Genomic DNA, 20,258 nt, shown 5'->3' with positions numbered 1-20,258 from the left:
TAAAGGGACAGCTGATGACTCGAACTGAACATTAGCGTGCGAGAGGTCGCTAGTATTAAACGGACTGTAAATCTAGCATTCAATTTGGAAAATGCATTTCTTCTGCTCTCACTCCTTTAATGAGCGATTTTAGCTGACTAGATGTGTTTGCTGCAGAAATTTCATGGGAAGTCAAGCACCCTTTTTCTTTTCTTTTTTTCTGCCCCAGTAGTTCTATTCTCAGTGGTGGTGGTTTCCTGCCAACATTCCAGCCACAGTAACTCATAACTTCTCTTTCTGCATGGTTAAAAATGAAGATATTTTAAAATAATTTATATTCAACTTGCATTAAGTTAATGATCTTATTCTACCTTTGTTACTCAATTTCTTAGAAGATTAAATACAGAAAATCTGTAAGAGATTTTTTAGTGAAAAATAAAACTGAAAACATTAAAAAAATTTTAACTATACATCACCTTGTCATTGGAAGTACCTGGGGCAATTTATAAAAGATACATGTAACAATGTAAAAACAAGGCTTTAGAAGGTGGCAAATGTAAAATGAAAATGACTTTTCTTAAAAGTTTTTCAAACTAACAATTATGCCTGAAACAAACCTGTATTTCTGTTCTTCTAAAATGACTCAATATAAAAAAACCTGCACATTATTTAACCTCAGTAAACAAAACTCTTCATACACTCATTACCTTAAACAACTGAATCCACCGTTTCTGCTCCATCTGTATACACTGCTGCATTTCAGAATTAGTGGTAACGCCAATACTCTGAAAGGCTATAATATATTCTTCTCGAACTTCTGGTTTTGTTTCTGGATAAGCCAACTTGATGATCCCTAAGCATGCATCTCGAAGGCATCGAGACAGCATTATCAGCTCTTCTAAAGTGAAAGGCATCATTGATGATTGTCTCTGACCTACAACTGGAAAACATAAACCAAGTTCCTATCACATTTGGGTTTTTGTTTCATTTCTTAACACACTGAAAGACTTAAAAGGCTTAAAACTTTTCTATCACCTATGAAAATGGACAGGCCATGAGGCCAGCAACAAACCAATTCCTCAAAATTCTTACCTTCTATGGGATCACCGAAGAATTCATTATCATGTATGGAAATCAGTGAATGACTAAACAAGGAGCTGAAAAGGTAAAAGAGTGGGATGATCCTACTAGAATCTTCAAAAGACATAGGAGAACCCCTTGATATCACCTGAAGCAATGGTACCATAGACCTAGAATTGGGAAAAAGGAGGAAAAAACCACAATGATTTAGTTTGGGAACAAATTAAGACATGACATCAGACAAATATAATCAGGGAAAATAACGTTTACGTTAGCAACTAAACTACTTCCAGGGGAGGCAAAGTCACTCTAACAATACAGGTTAACAAATAACATAAATTAAAGAATAGGACACCAAGCCACCACTCTTTATTAATGTTCCTGCTACTATCTTCAACTGGATAAGCTTAGTAATGTGAGAGCGAACCAGTGGTCCCAAGGTTCACCGGAAGAACAGAGAGTAAGTAACGCCACTCTTAAAGACACACACTTTACTTTTATGCTGAAAACCACCCCCTTTCCCCTCTACAAAGGCAGATGGGTCTGGTCTCATGAAAAATTCATCCAGCCACTTACATTTAGGAACATTCAAAACAGTTAAATGTTGAGCCCAAATTAGAACCTTCAGGCTGTCTCCCCTTTAGATACTGGGGCTTGTTTCCACCTACCAGTCCCGTAACTGTTACGAGGAGTCCCGAGACCGCCTGGCGCAGCTCTAAAGCGAGCTGGTCTCTTTCCCCTCCCAAGAGCTGCCAGCTATCACGTTTACTTCTCCCTCCTGGTTAAATGCGTTTCCTTCTCTCGCACTCAGCTCCCAGAGGCTCCCCGTGAGCTCCTCCCCAGCGATAAAGCCCCGCGGCCTCTCCAGTATGTCCGGGTGGTCCTGGGTTCACGGACCTTGTGGGCAAGATCGATCTCTCATCTTCCTCCATCCGCACCTGCACCTCGAACACCAATTTTCCCCAAACCGGTTATCTAGGAGGCGACATGTGATGAGGAGTCACGGCCGCAAATTCCCCAGGGGTCGGCCCACCACTGCCCCAAGTCACATGGGCGAGCAGAGCAGGAGGTGAGGCCTGCCTGAGGCGCTGTCCTCGCTGGGGGCTTTGGTCAGCTCGGATGAGCCACCTGGAGCTCTAGAGTGTCCACGGGGCACAGTTCAGGGGACAGCATGCCACCACCAGGGCTGGAGCGCAGGGCCCGGCTGTGCAGTCTGGGTGCAGCTCCCGCCAAGGAGCAGCACACTTGGGCCAGTGTCCCACGCGGCCCCAGCGCTCAGCACAGAGCACCACGCTGAGAGAAAGCCATCCATGCAAAGTAAAAGTGCAGTGAGGGCAGACACAGAGGGACAAGCACGCCGTCTTCCCTCCTCGCCAACTTGGGGACCACAGAAAAAGGCTGTGTGCCTGGGGCATCGCACAGCAGTGGCCAAGTCCCAAGAGGACAGAAGCCCCCATCTCCCCCAGGTCGCCCCCACCAAGCCTAGCCCTGTGCCATCCACACAGCAGAACAAAAGGGTAAGGTCATTTGTTTTGCCGATATTCGTAAAACTAATAGTTTGTATCTTTTAGTTCCCTTGTCACTAACAGCAGAAGTACAAAAACAGTGGATAATACTGACAAATACACACTATTTAGGGGGACATGGCACAGGTCGAGTTAAGCAGCTGCAATGTGGAGAAAGTATTTCCTGGATCTAAGGGGACAGTAAAGCCGCTCTCAGCTGTGACCCGTCAATAGTCCTTGGGTCTAAATTCAGCATCGGCGTCAGTTATGCACATATGTGTCAGGATGCAGAAAACTCTTACACTGCTTCCCTAAGAAAAGATTAGGGCAGGGCTTCCCTGGTGGCGCAGTGGTTGCGAGTCCGCCTGCCGATGCAGGGGACGCGGGCTCGTGCCCCGGCCCGGGAGGATCCCACGTGCCGCGGAGCGGCTGGGCCCGTGAGCCGTGGCCGCTGGGCCTGCGCGTCCGGAGCCCGTGCTCCGCAGCGGGAGGGGCCCCGGCAGTGAGAGGCCCGCGAACCGCCAAAGAAAAAGATTAGGGCACTTCCGCAACATTAGTTTATTTGTTCTCTGTAACCCCGGGCGGTAAGCAGAAGGGATCAAGCACGTTCACGCCAATGGCAGGAAGCGCGGCTGGCAAGAAGGGTCAGCTGTGGCCTGGGGCCTCACCCAGCTGGGACTGGAATGAAACACGTCTCCTGATTCTGCTGACTGCTCCTGCCATCAACACTGACTCAGATACTCCTCTCAACACAGGTCAAAGACTTATGTGTAAATAAAAAGTCCGCAATTTACTGTAATGAAAGGAAAGGTACTGATTCGTGACGCGGAGAGTTGGCTGGCTTAGGGGCACCGACGAGACCTCAGACAAACGCTCACCTCCGTACACACCCTCAGAACAGGGGTTTCCACAGGGGGCCGGGCAACTGCCCCCCTCCCCCTGAAGTGAAAGAGCTTCTCGTCATCTCTAGAAGCTTCTAGTGAATGCATTCTTGCCTTGAAAAGCTTTAAGAGGGCCACTGTAACTACTACTAACCACTGGAGCCAATGTGAAAAGGAATGGGCAGGATATTCTCAAAACAGGCCCTAGTGAGTTAAAGACAATAACCGAACCACACCAGCCTCACCACGCAGGCCCGTGGCAGGGCAAAACACCCTCAGGTTAGGTTTTGGTAAAGGGAGGCCTATCAGAAGACAGAAACCAGCCGCCCAGACGCTCCTTCAGCTTCACCTGCATCCCCATCACCGAGGGGCCCGTGAGGCCACAGCTCCGGGCTTCTAACCCAGGCCCCGAAGCCAAGCCCCAGGCTGGGGCCGAGAAGTCTACACTTCGACACCCTCCTCTCAAGAGCCTTACATTCCCTGAAGCTCAGGAGCCCGAGCTGCGTAAGTCCCGCTAGGAAACCACTGATATTTTCAAGTTACGCTTCACGCCATTTTCAGGAAAATCAGGCATTTCATCTTAATTTTATTCCAATAATAAATATGATGAGATACACATTAGGAATGTGTTAATACACTGTAAGCTTCCTGAGGGACCTTATTTTAATAAATTAAATTACAAAGAAATTCATTCTCAAATGAGCTTTTAAGAAATAATGAGTTTTTAAAAATTTGTATACCTTTACTAACTTATAATATTAGTAATTTAATATAATCAATACTATCTCATTTTTTTTTCACACGCCATGACCCCATCTCCTCACCAGGAGGCAAATGCCATAGACAAACAGGCAATCATCAGGCAGAGCCCGGGTGGGACCGCTGCTGCTAAGCTGAGACACTTGGAGATCAAGGATAATTTCCCGTTCCAGTGATCCCCAATCTTTTTTTGCCCTAAACAAAGCTGTCATTCATGAATGCCAAGGCGGGCATAGTCATAAGTGTTTGAAATACACATACACACACACACACACACACACACACCTAGAAACCTTACATCTTAATTTGAAAATCACAGGATATAAAGATACTTTCTAGACCTTCAGTTATCTCTCTCTCCTCACTACTGCTGCCGCTCACTGTTGAGATGAGAGACATGGCTCCACCCTTCTGCGTTGCATCAGCTCCCGTGCTGTCATTCAAGACTCCTTTCAGTCATGTAAGATGCATTAAAATTACATGAAAAAAACATGAAAGTAACTCAAAGTTACGCTATGAGTACCCTGCCCTTCCTCTAGCAGTGGGAAGAGGACTGGACCTGGGCTCCTTTGGCACAAGGCTGGCTGGGACCCACCCGACGGTGCTGCAACGGGACCATCTCGTCCTCCACACACCACAGTGACAAGCTTGAGTCCCAAAGAGCGCCACACGTGTACTGTGTCACAGACCAAGGGAGATTGCAGGTGGATGCACAGTGAAATGCTGGACACCCCAAACTCACCCACCAGTAAGGCTTTCTGTTTCTTGTCTCAAAAGAATATAAAATTTGTTTGAAAGAGGAAAGGAGGACTTCCCTGCTGGCGCAGTGGTTAAGAATCTGCCTGCCGATGCAGGGGACACGGGTTCGAGCCCTGGTCTGGGAAGATCCCACATGCCGCGGAGTCCCCATGCGCCACAACTACTGAGCCCGTGTGCCTAGAGTCCATGCTCTGCAACAAGAGAAGCCACAGCGATGAGAAGCCCGCGCACCGCAACGAAGGGTAGCTCCCGCTCGCCACAACTAGAGAAAGCCCGCGCACAGCAACGAAGACCCAACGCAGCCAAAAATAAATACATACTATTTTTTATATGTACATATATGTATACATATATATATTAAAAAAACGGAAACCCGCTTCTTTCCAAGGGCCGGCCCGAACACAAAGAAGTGCTGTCCTTGCAGGACAGGCTGGGCCGCGGCTGCAGGCAGCGCGGCGCCGGCTGTGGCCTCCACCGCGCGCAAGGGCACTTTAGAAGCTGAGTCTCCAGTGAGCTGAGCCACACGCTTCTTCTCACACTACAGTACAGAAGGGCTGGCTCAGACCCCAGACAGGAGAAATTCATCATGGTAATGGCCTCCGTCCATTTACCGTGAAGGAGTTTTGAATATTAAATTCTCTACATATTATGCATTCAATAAATATGTATATTAAAGATTCTAGCTTTCAAGTTACACGATTCACATAAAAAATCAAATTATTTCAACAAAAAGGTTTAGAAACCAATTTCTACAATACTTTATATGTTTTAATGTTTGTATTGGTGGTAAATTTGCTTCAAATCCATATTTTCACTATCAAAAGCAGGGAAAAGACATATGAAGCAAAGAAATTTCAAGTTTCTGATTTTCAAAACATGACTAGTTTTGTTTTCGTTTTTTTTTTGGCTGTGCCACGCAGCACGCGGGATCGTAGCTCCCAACCAGGGATTGAACCCACACCACCCGCGGAGGAGTCTTAACCACTGGGCCATCAGGGAAGTCGCGACTAGGATTTTTAAAACAAATTTACCCTCAGATAAAGCCATACTCTTAATAATATACACAGATAAACAACTGTAAATTTAGGCATTAATTTTTTCACTTTGTGAAACTGAGACCATCTAGAATTTTTCTTCTAATATGAAATAAGCTAAGTATAAGCAGTACTTAAAAATACCTTCTTACAGTGCTTTTTATTAGATCGCCACTTTCCATGTCCTTAAAGCTCAATTTCTAAGTCTGTATAACACATACCCTGTGATCATCCGTGTTGTCATAGAAGATATGAGAAACCAAAGGTGTCTCAGAAACCTGGCATTGAAGGCTAAACTGTAGAGAAGCCTAAAAAGGAACAGGGGAAATAAGAAAGAGTTAGCAAATATTCATTCAATATACTTCTTCAAAAAGAAGAAAGCTATAAACTGAAGATAATGTACAATTTAGAAAATATCTGTATTAACACCACAAATCACTTCCTTCCTACAGCAGGCTGCTTAAGGAGTACAAAGGAGAACTAGTCCGTGCACCCCAACTGTGAGAGCCACTGTCTACTGTTACGGAGCTAAGCTGGCCCTGAGCTGTGCCTATGAGACCAACCCCAAAGAGAACCGGATGGGCCATTTTCAAGCACAAGCTGAGTTTGCTGCCCCTCTGAGTACGTATCACAACACATTACTACATCACAATATTATGTATTATTACTACCAAGACACATTAAAATTTTAGAAATATTTTAATAATCTTTAAATAATTTAAAAATATTTAACTGATTTTAACACCCCCCCTTTAAAACAAACACATAAAAATGTGTTTTTTAATGTTAACTAACATCTCAAAACTAATTTAAATCTAAAAATATATTTTAAAGGCTTTAAAGACCCCTCCTGTATAATATCAAATTGATTAAAAAGGCTAAGGAACTTTGTGGGTAACCAAGTTTAACTTTAAACTAGCTTTACTTAGTATACTGCATTTTTGTAATAGGATATAATTTTTAGTCACAAAGTTATAATCAGGAGAAAAAACCTGCGTAAAACATTTTTACACTCTTTTTTAAAGAGGGTACTATCTAGTGTAATTTTAGAAGGGCAGGAGTCAAAAATCACATTTCAAACTTATGAGACTACATCACAGTAAAAAAGGTTTAGGATGGTAGGAAAATACGGTTTTAAGAAAGGGATGTGATCTTACTTTAGAACCATCTCAGAAGAACAAGAAGGTAGAAGGGCAAAGACAAAGCTGGTTAGCGAGCAGGACTAAAGAGCACAGAAGCTTTCACTGTGGTATTAGAGAATGCACAAGGAACGATCCTGGAATGCAAACCTGAAGATGAAAGTGTTCTGAGGACAGAATCCCGTGTTTTTAATACCCATGTATCATCTAGTCCTATCTACTTTTTATGGGATGTCTGACCCCCAAAGTTGTCACGTAGCAGCCCCCAAGCTCCCGAGGAGCTAGAAGAGAGCGCCTCTGTCTCCTCAACAGTGCGATCACCAGCCCTGGGGTCTCCTGAGACCACCCCCAGGTCCTTTCCTGAGAAATGGCCATTAATAGTAACTGGACGATCTGACTAAATAAAAGCACTATGCAGTGTGTATCCACGATTCTCTATGGAGTTAATTACCACAGTTACTGTAAACTGTACTGAGTATAATACAAAATATTTTAATAGACTAAATTTTGCAAAAAGTGTATTAATTTAAATGCCCATAGTGGAAGAGAAAGGAATAGGGTTTAGATAAATAAGTCACTCTTCAATATAAAAGTCTCGAATTTAATTGCTTATTTTCCTGCATTCCATCAAAAACACCAGATACGTTCTTCAGCATTAGCAATTTCTGGGTCTACAACAGTGATTATGGAGTACTGGTTTTTAAAAATCCAATCCAATTTCAGTGTGGTGCATTTTGAGATGTTCAAATGGCATTAAAAGCATAATCATTTAAAAAATAGTGGAAGCATACAAGAATATGTGAAATTTACCTAGAATCATGAATCTTAGGCTAGAAAGACTCTATTAGATCATTTAGCCCAACCACTCGTCAAGTGTCATGTAGACCAAAAGCAACCTGTTTTTATGAGAAAACGAGGGGATTGTGCTACATCAATCCTCAGGTCTTTTCCAGCTTAAAAATATGATGATTCTACAAAAGTGAGTTATGTTCGTCACAAGTACATACTTAATAAATGGTAACAACACTATACTAATTCATTAGGTTGAGAAATTAAAACAAAAATTATTGGAATAACAAAAAATGGTAAGAACACAATAAATCATAGGAGATCAATTAAATAAACCATGGAAAACAGAATAAAAACAAAGCTATAAAAAACATGAACATTCAACATGAAGGAATTCTAGAAGGTAGTATCTGCTTGCCTTCTTTCTCTTTAATTAAGAAATTAAGGTCTTTTAAAAGAGGGTACTATCTAGTATAATTTTACTGACACGATTTCTTAAATTTGTGTTGAATATAAATACTAACACTTGGCACCTCAGAGGTCTGAGGAACAACGTACTGTAAGTAGGTGTTTCCTTTGCTCTTTTTTCTTTAACAACAACAACACAGGGAAAAGATCTTTAGCAACATTTCATCCCATCTTCCCAAAAATAATCAGTTAATACCTTGGAATAAACCATCCAGACACGGTGGACAGATGTAAACAAAAACGGGTTCTCCCAATACATTCTCCTACAAGACAGCTTTTCACCTACAATTGTAACTAACATCTTTCCACATGAATACATATACACAGTTCTGAAACATTATTTTAATGGCTACACATTTCGTAAGTTATATTTCAAGTTAATTTTTTTCAAGTTAATTTTGAAACAACTACAGTTCCTAAATTAATCACTCAATAGGCAATAATAAAACAAATTATTAAGCCTTTTTTATAAATTAAGAAAGGTTATTTGGGACTTTACTGCTAAAAGGTAAGGAAGTGAAGTATTCTTTACATATACTGGGATATATTAAAAATTACCCATTAAGCTTTATTTAGCTGAGACAACCCTATGAGTTAATTAGTAAAGGACTATTCAAGTTATTAAAGAGAACACAGTGGAAGACTCCCGCTCACACACAGGCAGTAAAGGTCATGACAGCAAGGCATTCTCAGAGACTTCCTCTGTATGTAAAGGTGTCACAGGTAAGAGAAATATGACAAGTCACCCACCCAAAGACCATTCTGCTCTTGCCGCACACAAGTACAAATGTGATACTTTGTGTTTTCCTGCTGAAAGTATCACTTTTTTGGCAAAAGCAATATTAAAATACACATATAAATTTCACCTGTGAATAACGCAAGACTAAAAGTAAGCTCCGAATTGCCTTACTGATAATAAAAATTTTAAGACGTATTTCAGCTTGAAGCAACCTAAAGCATATTTTCTTCACAAACTAGGAATTAAGAGCAGAAGACAAGCTTCAGACATACAGCTGTGTTAAACTAACATCCCAGTGCTGAAACCATGACCAGGGTAAACAGACAGTTCCCTTTCCCCTGATAATTAATTTTCTTTAATTTTAAGATGAACCGATTCAAAAAACGTACCTTCCCTCATATTAGTTTAAACTAAAATGGGAGGAAGCAGCATTCGTCACCTTAGATGCCTCCTTGATATTCTTCCCCTTTACTTCTTTCAAGAAAACTTGAAAAAACTTTTAAACAGCCTGTGTGCATATAATGCTTTTTCCAAGTTCACTCGTATTTCCTGTGGACTGTCATCCTCAAATGTTTAGAAAATTCTTAGAAGTTTCAAAACTCACTACAAATTATATTCCTAAATTTGACTAAAGCAGGCCTGCTTTATTAATTTGATGCCTCTAACAATAACTACTGCCAATTCATTTATAATCTATATGATTTCAAGATAGGCAATAATAAAGTCATTGTGTTGAAATGTCAAAAAGCTCACAAATTTTATCTGACTTTCCTAAGAATGCAAATTATAGCAATAGCTGCTTAAATCTATTGTTTATAACAAAAATATCACTGATAATAAAAGCAAGCATGAAACCATAGGCAAAAATAATAATAATAGTTTCTCTGTAGGTACATTCTTAGTATTTTTTCTAAAATACTATAAAAATTTGTTTACAAAAACATGAACAGTATGTAGTACTCCTGGAATACCCATGTAACACAAATTTGCATTTTTCTCCGCTGAAGTCATGTGCACAATCATTCTATCTCAAATGAGTAAAGATATGAACTTACAAACAAAGAGGTAAGGGGGTACTCATTATCACATTTACTTAATAGTGCTTAGAAAACAGATGAGGAAGCGGCTATACGCTCCCAGGGCACACAACTGTCCAAATCACAATGATTAATAACACAAGACACAATTAAGCTGGCTCATTCTATTAATTTTTGGTAGAAAAATCAAGCACCTGATACAATAAAACTGATTCTGATGGCTTACCATATGAGGTATGAGCAAGAGAACTAGAGGAAAATTGTAACACCAACCTTTCTGATCCTTAAAACACTACCTTTAAAGTTCCATTTCAAAGTCTCTAGATGTTAATGAACAGAAGAGCCAAGCCCCAAAGAACAGCTCATCCACCCACCTGAAGTGTAAACCCAAACTCCTTAAAATCAACTTTTAAGGGAGTACCTACCGTAAAATGAAAATTTCACTAGAAGCTGTAATTACAGGCGAAATCTCAGGATATAAACTCAGGAGGGTTTCTGAAAGATGATCACCTGTGCATGACTCTAAGAGACAATTCGGCCAAGAAAAGACAAGAAGGAGGGCAGAGGCACTCTGGACAGACACCAGCACAGGCAAAAGGAGAGAGGCATGAAATACCTTGGAGGCATAAAAAATAGCAAGAAAATGAAAGTAATGAAGCGTGGCTGGGGCAAAAAGCCCTAATTTTATGGCTAGAAACGGAGTCAGAGGGGTAACCAAACACTGGATTAGGAGAGGGCACTGCACAGCACCAGGCAAGGAGATGGGAGTGTTGTCGTGAGCCAAAGGGATTCAAGCAAGAGGGTGAAATAACGTGGGTTACATTTCTGACAATTCAGTCTGGCAACACAACACAAAGTACGCAGCACTCACATACCACGGTGGCAATGCATACAGGGAACTACGGAGAGAGCCTAAACTCGCAGGCAACGCTGTCCACCAGAACTTCCTGTGATGGTGGAACTGGTCCACACTGTGCTACCCAACGTGGCAGCCACGGGCCACACATGCCTACTGGGCACTTGAAATGTGGCTGGTGTGACTGAGGAACTGGGTTTGTACCTTTATGTAATTCTAGTTAATTTAAAGTGACACTGCAGGCCCAGCGTGACCCCCAGGGTTAGGGGAAAGATGCTGAGTTCAATTTCAGGCAGCAGGAGAGGAGCGTGAGGACGGCCCCTGCTAATCAGTGGCTGAACGGGAGTCTGGAGCTCCAGGAAGCAGGTGAAGCCGCCTGTGTGGACGAGATCACCCAGAGAATCCACTGAGCAGAAAGGAACTGAGGAACTGAACAGGAAGAGAAGTCTAAGGGTTAGGAAACACTGTAACAGAGACAAAGAAGAAGCCACAGAAAGCACTGAGAAGGAGAAGCCTGTGACGACAAGGCAATTCTCGAGAATCCCGTGGCTTAAGCAAAAGGGCTTCAAGAAGAGGGACGAGGACGAGGGGCAGACAGGCGCAGGGGCACTGGCAGCAGCGGGAGGCCCCCAGGGGACTGGGCGGCAGCGCGCAGCGAGTGAGGCCCTCGTCCAGCGTGGGCAACACTTCCTACCTAACAGCACGGATCCAGAGTCCTGCCCGCTAAGCCTGATTCCGAGTCAGCCAGGGGTAAAGCTGAGCGCCTGCCCACGGGCTGTCCTCAAGGGTCTACTTAAATATCCTACTTTCTAGGCTTAGTTCTCTAGATACTGGGACAGTGCCTGCCTTTTTCTCCCCTCCCACAATACAACCAGTTAATATTAATTCATATTTAAAATTAGTGAATATGAATTTTTAATCCAAAAATTTATTCAGATTTCCAAGTTCAATGGTAAGATTTACAAATTTTCTTTCATAAAAGGAGATGGCAGTCCATTGCTTAATTTTTAAAAATTAAAATAATTCACATAATCCAAAGCTCAAACCATACTGAAAAGTACATGGTTCAAAGTCCACCCTCTCCTCCTCCCTCAACCTCCCCAGCAGAACCAGACGTGTGAGTAATCGCTTCTATGAATTCCTTGTGAACGCTTCCAAGTTTCTTTATGCAAATACACATTCTTACTTTTTCCACCTTTCAGACACAAGAGATGGTTATTCACTGCTCTGTATCTTCCTTTTTTTACTTAAACATATATCTTAGAAATCTTCCCATATCAATGTAGGAAGGGCCTCCAAATTCCTTTATACATCCTGACAATCAATGTTAAACAGAAATTAAAACCTCAAATCCCAACCCTGAAAATAAGAGGGACTAATATGAGCCTGGGAAGAGTTGAGAGTGAGTTATCAGCCTAGGAATTTACTAATCATCTTTTAAACACCTTAAAAAAAGTTGCAAGTAGTTAAAATCTACAACAGTTAAAATAAGCCTATTTGCTCTTTTATGAGCTATGAAAAACATTCTAAATACTCAAAACCTAATATATTTAGGCCATAAACAAAATTCCTGGAGTACTTTCTTAGAGGAAATAGGTGCTGTACTCATAAAATCAAGGCTACATATAAAGCTCCTTTACCACTAAACACCTTCTGGAAGCGGTTCACCGGTAAACCCCAGGCCAGGGCAGCGACGCATCAAACCCAGTCATTACCACCCAAAGCAATGGACTTTGTGCTCCAATAAAAGCAAGGGGCCTAGTTCAGCTGCAAGATCCTCAGATCTCACATCCTGCTCTGACGCAATTAGCCCCCAGAGAGCTAATCGCCTAACCCCGGGCTTGCAGTTTCCCCGGCATCTTGCTGCGTCCGACGCTAATAAACACCAGCGAGCGAGGACAGCACCTCATTAGTCGGCTGCCTTAGTGTTTACAAGGCAGCTGCAGGTGATGCGCTCCCTGCATACAGCTCGTTTCAAAGAACGCTTTCCCAGCAAAAGAAACAGCTCTTTTCATGTTACGGGATAGCATTTTACAAACAGAGGGGACTCTGTCCGGTCACACAGGACTCAGGCACCCACGCGCATCACAGAGGGTGGCCCCTCAGTTCCTAGTGGAACCACTAAACTCGGGCTCACTGCGCTCCTCTGAGCATTGTTCTGTTCAATTCTAGGAAACTGCTCAACTATCACTCCAAATAGAGGAAAAAAATATCAATAGTTTAAGGTCACTGTCACATTCATCAGCCACATTTAAATTCCTATGTTTCTTGTCCCTCTCAAAAGTTCATTTCAAAGTTTTGAACAACAAAAATTTTTCAGGTACCAAAGTAAACTGTCAAGGGCACTCTGACCAAAAGGGTGCTATGAAAAAGCCTAGAGAGACAAGTAATACGTTGGTTCTATCATCCAGGCACGAGTCCGACTTTTTAAAGGGGTGGCCAGGACTAAGCTCCCCTCACCCCAGAGAGCACACAAGAGGACCTTCCTGGATTGGTTAACATGTCAAAGGCCAGGGAAAGGACTTAAACAGTATTAGCTGGTTTAGAAAAGAAAAACAAACAAACGTTCATTTTCCACGACACTGGCTGGAGGGAGCGCATGGCCAGCAGAGGGAGGAGAGCCCGCCGGGGACCGAGGCACCCACGCCCAGGAGACTTGCCTGGCCTTGGGTACCATGACTCGGTGCTGCACCATGAGTGTATGGCAGATGGCCGCCATCAGCGTGAAGGCCTCCTCGCTGGCTGAGTCCCTCCAGACCAGGTTTAACAGGGTGTTGGTCTGCTGTTTCGTATCCAACTTTTTCAGACATTCCTCGGTTATGTACGGTACTGACAGTCTACCATCCTCCTAAAACACACCAGATGGGTTAGTCTGAGTTAACCATGTTCTATTAGAACTCAGCTCAACACTACAAAGATAATGTAAAATCTTATTTTCCTTCAACTGAAAACATAAGAAAGGCGTTACCTAAAAATTATCCACATCACAACGAACATATCAATATCTCTACCAAGTCCCCCGTGAAAGTAAGCTGCAATCCTCTGGAGACCCAAAGTCATTACCCATGGTAGGTGCCAATTTTGCCCAGCATGACAACACAGAACTGTGAACACTCAGTCTGTGCTTTAATGTGACAGTATGTTTAGTCCTTACAATTTAAGAAAAATTTAATTCATATTTTTCAGATTGCATTATACTAAGCACACATGTGTGAAAATGTATTACCATCTGATAAAACTTTCATTTTAAATTATCTGAGATACCACAGTTTAAGCAAAATCGTCAGAATATTAAAGAACTTAAAAAGCATCAAATGAAATACATAGACCTGTTATTTTACAGCTTAGCGTCCCTAGAATATCTGACTCACCGACTAAAAGCTGAGCTAATACTCGATGCAGTTTACCTATTTGGGATATTAACCAAAGATACATACTTTTTTCATATATGTGCATATATATGAATATATAAAAATGACTATATATACAACACTGGGTGTTACTGACTGTACTGTTTGGAAACCTGGATGAATATAATTTATGTAACTTACAACAATCTACCAAATAAAACACTGTATTAGAGATGTATCTAATATATATATATCTCTTCACTCAAGATACAAATCGCATTTTGTACGGGCACACCTGGGAGATACTGCAGGTTTGGTTCCAGGCCACAATAAAGCAAACGTCGAAATGAAGTAATTCACATGAATTTCTTGGTTTCCCAGTGCACATGACAGTTATGTTTACACTGTCGTAGCCTATTAAATACATAATGCAATAGCATTACGTCTTTTAAAAAAACAATGTACACACCTTAATTTAAAAATGCCTTATTGCTAAGAAATGCTCACCATCACCTGCCAACAAACAACCGCCAAAAACCTTCAATGTGTAAGAAATGGATCATCTAAGAAGTGCAATAAAATGAGGTGTGCCCGTACAAATAAAATTTAAATTTCACAGATTCTCTGTCTTCTAAAAACAGAAGTTTTATCTACATCTCATCTACAGGATCCCACTTTTTTTGACCATACAATAAAATTCACACTTTTTGGTGTGCAGTTCTGAGTTTTGACAGATGCAAGAGTTCCAGCACCCACCAAAACTCTGTTTTGTCTCTTTGTAATCAACCCTGTCCTGGTCTAAGCCCTGGCAACCACTCATCTGTTTCCCCCGTCCTCCTGTTCTGGCTTTTTCGTCTCTGCTAAGGGAGCCCTGTGCCCTTTCACTCAACGCCCCCAGCTCCCACCCCACACAGCACGAGTCACTCTCAAGTGTACGGCTCCTGGGACTAGACTCGGCTCGGCATTAACCAAAGAGAAATTTCCTAACCAAAAAAAAAATATATCTAAAACCTAGTACAGCCACACCTCAAGCCATTTCCATTGTGTAATTAAGAGAAAAAGACGTCAGTGGCAGACAAATTGTGCGTGTAAGTGACATAAAGCTTTTTATTCCTTGAAAATGCACAGTAAACAACGCTCGGTGAGAAGTGGGAGATAATATGTGACACTGTTCGTAAAATGAATTTAAAAACCAATCATAGTATTTATCATCTATAAAATTTGCGAAAATTGACAGAAGATGTTGTGTGCTGTTCACAAGACAAAGTAAGAAGAAACTTAACCTTATTTTTTCTTTTAGGGGCTGAGGAGGAGGAGGAAAGGGACTGACTGTTAATGGATTTGGGGTTTCTTTGTGGAGTGATGAAGATGCTCTAAAATTAGACAGTGGTGATGGCTGCACAGTTATGTTACTATACTGAAAAGTCACTGAATTGTGTATTACTCTAAAAGGGTAATAATTTTGGAACTTCCCTGGCATCCCAGTGGTTAGGACTCTGCACTTCCACTGCAGGGGGCACGGGTTCAATTCCCGGTTGGGGAACTAAGATGCCACATGCCGTGCAGCCAAAAAAAAAAAACAACAATATTTTTTAAAATAAATGGATAAAAATAAAAATATATTTAAAAAATAAAAGGGTGAATTTTATGGTGAAGTGTATCTCAATAAAGTTATTTTTTAAAAATTCTTTACAAAAAGAAAAAGTAGAACAGTGCCTGACACACAGTAGGTGCGCTTCCTGAGAACTACAGCAGCTTAACCCTTTAACCCAATCATTTCACTCCTAGGAACTATGTCCTAGTAATGATCGAACTAATATACAGAATGACCTATTTTACATTAAAAAACCAAACACAAAACCATGTGTCTCCACATAACCTTGTACAGACGTAAGGAAAAGGTATGGAAGAGCTCGTGTCCAATCACGAGGACGGCTCTCTCTGGGGAAGGGCACGATGGCAGTGTAGGTGAGGGGCCCTTATCTCTACAGCTGAAGGCTTTACAATAAGAATGTCTTGATGTATTACTTATTTAACTAGAAATAAGGACGGACACAAGCTTTTGACTTCCGACGTCACATGAAGCTGGGCTCGGACGCACAGGACCCGGGAGCTTACTGGAGCACTTGTCTGCGTGTCTGTCTCTCCACTCTCATCTTCAGAGTCACTGGCTGAATCCTGACAGCTTGTGTTGGCAGGTGAAACCGGCAACCGAGAAAGGAGGGTCTGGAGGACGCTCAAATACACTAGCAGTCCCTCCTCAGACAGGGTCCCTTTGTAAAACAATCAGTTACAACCGTTAATTAAAAGGGATCAAAAAGAAACTGGAAGACTCAGGTTCACATTTTTCCTGTACTCAGGGAGGCACTTCTGACCAGGACTTATATAGATGTGTGCATTAAAATATACTAGAGGAAGATACCAAAATTCTACAATAGGCACACGAGCAGTTTAGCATGAATGGGGAAAACATCCCCGCACTCCCAGGAGTTCTCCCGTTCAACTCAAAAATTCTTCTTAATCTGTGTGGCCTTATAATATGTATTTAAAGCAGACATTTTCATTGTGCCTGGAAACCTTCCCCAGGGACACTGCCCAGGCCACAGTCCTTCAGCAAATACACCCTTCCAGAAATCCCTACCCCAGAGGCCACCTCGACAACGGGACACCCGCCACCACACCCCCTGCTCTTACGCGCTAATACCACCTCCACGTGAGTTCGCGTAAGACACATCTTGCATTTCATACCCAAATAATTTTCACCAACAGTTAAAACAAAGTAGAAGAGCCACGGCGCTCCACCACTGGTCTTGGAGCGTGGACCCTCTATGGACAACAGTGCATTCAGGAAGGGCTCATAGGGGAAGACGGTCTGCACGTCGGCCAAGGCAGGAATGACAAAGTGGAAGACCTGCTCCGTGAAGGGGGCTGCCAGGACCTCCTTCGTGAAGGCTGTGAAAACTTGTTGCCTTAAAAAGAAAAATGGAAGCTTTTAATAAAACCAAAACACACTGTTCACAAAATCATTGATTCAAATCACTGGTCACAAAATACCTTCCTGATAATGTTAAGCTTTCAGTATCAACTAGATTACCCTGAACTTCATGTTGTGTCTTTCCTATAAAAAAAACTCGGCCGTGTTTTTGCTAACTTTTGATAGCTACTAGAAAGCAAGAAAATAACCAGGTCATCAGAATTATAAATTTATCTTAGGGTGCAGGACAGACAGAAAAAGTACATTTTTCTTTAAACTGAGTCATACTAATAAAGCAAAAATTTGACTTTCAAGTCTATATTTAACAGGGCATCCTATGTCAAAGTTATTGTTGGATACATACGATCTTGTGAAATTACAAAATCAATAAATTGATTCCATTCTCACCTTGCACCTTCTGGACAGGAGTTGTAAGTAAAGTGCAATGGTTTTAAAACATTCTCTAGCAATATTTTTGCTATAGGAACTCGAGATAAATCAGAATATTCAATACTTGATGGAAGTTTGCTGTTAATTAACAAATAGAGAGATCTATAATACCCTAAAAGAAAAGAAAAACATATTTATAATTTGTATCAATTCATACCTTTTCTTATAAGGAGGGGAAAAAAAACTTGTCAATTTTTAAATGCTTTTTACACATCTCCACAGGTACAACTTCAAGCTAATTTTTCTTCAAGTTTTCATTAAGAAAACCTTTAGGTACCCATGTAGCTTGAAGTGATGCATAAAGTCCACGTACCCACTACCCAGCACCAACAATTATCAACTACAGCCAGTCATCTATGCCTCCACTCATCTGGAAGCAAATCCAAGATATAATTATCTCGGTATATCATCAAAGGACTTTATTTTTCTTAAAACTACCATTGTCACAGCTAAAATAAATTAGTAATAATTCTTCAATACCACAAATACCTATCAGTGTTCAAGTCTCCAATTGACTCATATTATAAATTTTATTTAACTAGTTTGCCTGCATCAGGATCCAAGTAAATCCCATACATTGTGATCTTTTAAATGTCTCTTAAGCATCCTTCAAGTAATTAAGTCGTTCTGTGGTTTTTTGAACAATATCACGTTGAACCCAGGACTTTAACCCTGGGGTAGACTTGCACCCGTCGCAGCTGTTCTCCTTGCTGATACTCGTGATCATCATCGTACTGCTGATGGGCTGCAGTCAGGTGAGCATCTCTGCTTCCTGATGGGACAAGATGGCCCAGTCTCACCCTCCCATCTCCCAATCAGGACCAGGGACTCTTAAATCCCTTTTAAAGGAAAGGATGCCTCTGGTGACCACAATGTGGGCACCGAGGGATTCACATGTTTTAAAGACGACCTCTATGAAGCAGAAACACCTGGCATGGCCTTTCAAAGCTGCTGATGGGCTTTCTAGGGGTACGGTGAACATAACTCTGCCGCCACTAACAACTCAGGTCACGCAGTCCTATAGAAGCGTGTGCCCCCTTCGTGCACGGCAGTAAGAGCATCTTCGGGCGTAGTCTGCAAGCATCCCGTTACTGTAAGCTCACGCTAACACGCTCTCCACCTGCTTGGTTTGCTCCCTCCAGTTCTGCACCCGACGTTCGGTCGCTGAACGGAGAGTCTCCGCACGGGTCCCCAGACCTGCTCTGCCACCACCCCAGCTCTAACCTCACACACACTGATCACCAGCGACGCGCAACAAGAAAGCCTGAAAGCTCTTCCGCTATAAAACTGAAAAGACGTAAATACATCAAGAAAAAATTTTAAAGTAGCGTATTATTAATATATTAACACAAACATGTGTAGATTGACAGCATGAACAGAGCATTAAGTAGTTTAGTTGCAATTGTTAAAAAGCTTCATGTTAAGTCAACATACAGTGCACAATAACATGAACTAGTAAATGAACACGATGCTAAAACATTACAGACTAGTAATGTCAGGAAGTAATTTATCAAAAAAGATGAAACACGGCTACACCACAGACACTGGAAGCAGCACCTTCTGTTAAGATTCTGAAGCATCTCCTAGTTCAAGACACATTTTAAAATAACGCATATTTCTTAGTTATCATCTTTACACTTTTGAAAGCAAGAAGGGTAAAAATTCTCACTGAATGCTTAGTCTTTTTTTTTTTTTTAAAGATGTTGGGGGTAGGACTTTAGTAATTTATTTTATTTATTTTTTCTGTGTTGGGTCTTCGTTTCTGTGCGAGGGCTTTCTCAAGTTGTGGCAAGCGGGGACCACTCTTCATCGTGGTGCGTGGGTCTCTCACTATCGTGGCCTCTCTTGTTGCGGAGCACAGGCTCCAGACGCGCAGGCTCAGTAGTTGTGGCTCACGGGCCCAGCTGCTCCACAGCATGTGGGATCTTCCCAGACCAAGGCTCGAACCCGTGTCCCCTGCATCGGCAGGTGGACTCTCAACCACTGTGCCACCAGGGAAGCCCATTAATTTGCTTTTTAGAAGATCAAATTCCACAAATTTCAATTTACTTTTAATTAACTCAGTAGTTTCCCTAATTTTTCAATGAACTAAGTAGGGTTTCTTTATTTTTTAAACCTAAACCAAACAGTAAGGTTGGATGTATAAGAATTTAATTTCTAGTTTTAATCCTGAGAATTAAATTAGCTAGATTTAACCAGTCAACAGATTAGTCCATTTCAAAAAAAACAAAAGCAAAATTATTTATGTTTTTATCAGTCACTGTTGCTTTCTAGAACACCCTATAGCTCCTTTTACGACTCATAACATACCCATTCTAACGTTAATGCTCCGGAAGTCCAGGAGCCCTGCAGCATCTGATTTTTCCACCTGTGAGAACACCGGGAGTCAGATTTTTGTTGTTGTCCTTGCTGGCCACGCCACGCGGCTTGTGGGACCTCAGTTCCCCAACCACGGACTG

The 20,258-nt window shown here is 41.8% G+C and overlaps 1 protein-coding gene across 3 annotated transcripts in view; it reads right to left on the bottom strand.

The window, feature by feature from the left end:
- Positions 1-20,258, bottom strand: part of UBE3C (ubiquitin protein ligase E3C) — a 121,292-nt gene that overhangs the window by 60,855 nt on the left and 40,179 nt on the right. For all 3 annotated transcript variants that reach the window (XM_082845907.1, XM_082845908.1, XM_082845909.1), the window contains exons 7-13: positions 17,758-17,911; positions 17,124-17,344; positions 16,494-16,648; positions 13,686-13,873; positions 6,219-6,305; positions 1,072-1,229; positions 687-919 (exon numbers count right to left, since the gene is read on the bottom strand). In XM_082845907.1, coding sequence (XP_082702033.1) covers positions 687-919; positions 1,072-1,229; positions 6,219-6,305; positions 13,686-13,873; positions 16,494-16,648; positions 17,124-17,344; positions 17,758-17,911 — 1,196 coding nt within the window. The remainder of the gene's footprint in view (positions 1-686; positions 920-1,071; positions 1,230-6,218; positions 6,306-13,685; positions 13,874-16,493; positions 16,649-17,123; positions 17,345-17,757; positions 17,912-20,258) is intronic.

This window comes from Leucopleurus acutus (assembly GCF_964270905.1).
Source record: "Leucopleurus acutus genome assembly, chromosome: 9".
Classification (NCBI taxonomy): domain Eukaryota; kingdom Metazoa; phylum Chordata; class Mammalia; order Artiodactyla; family Delphinidae; genus Leucopleurus; species Leucopleurus acutus.
The sequence above is the reverse complement of the archived record's forward strand: the minus strand, read 5'-3'. Positions and strand labels throughout refer to the sequence as shown.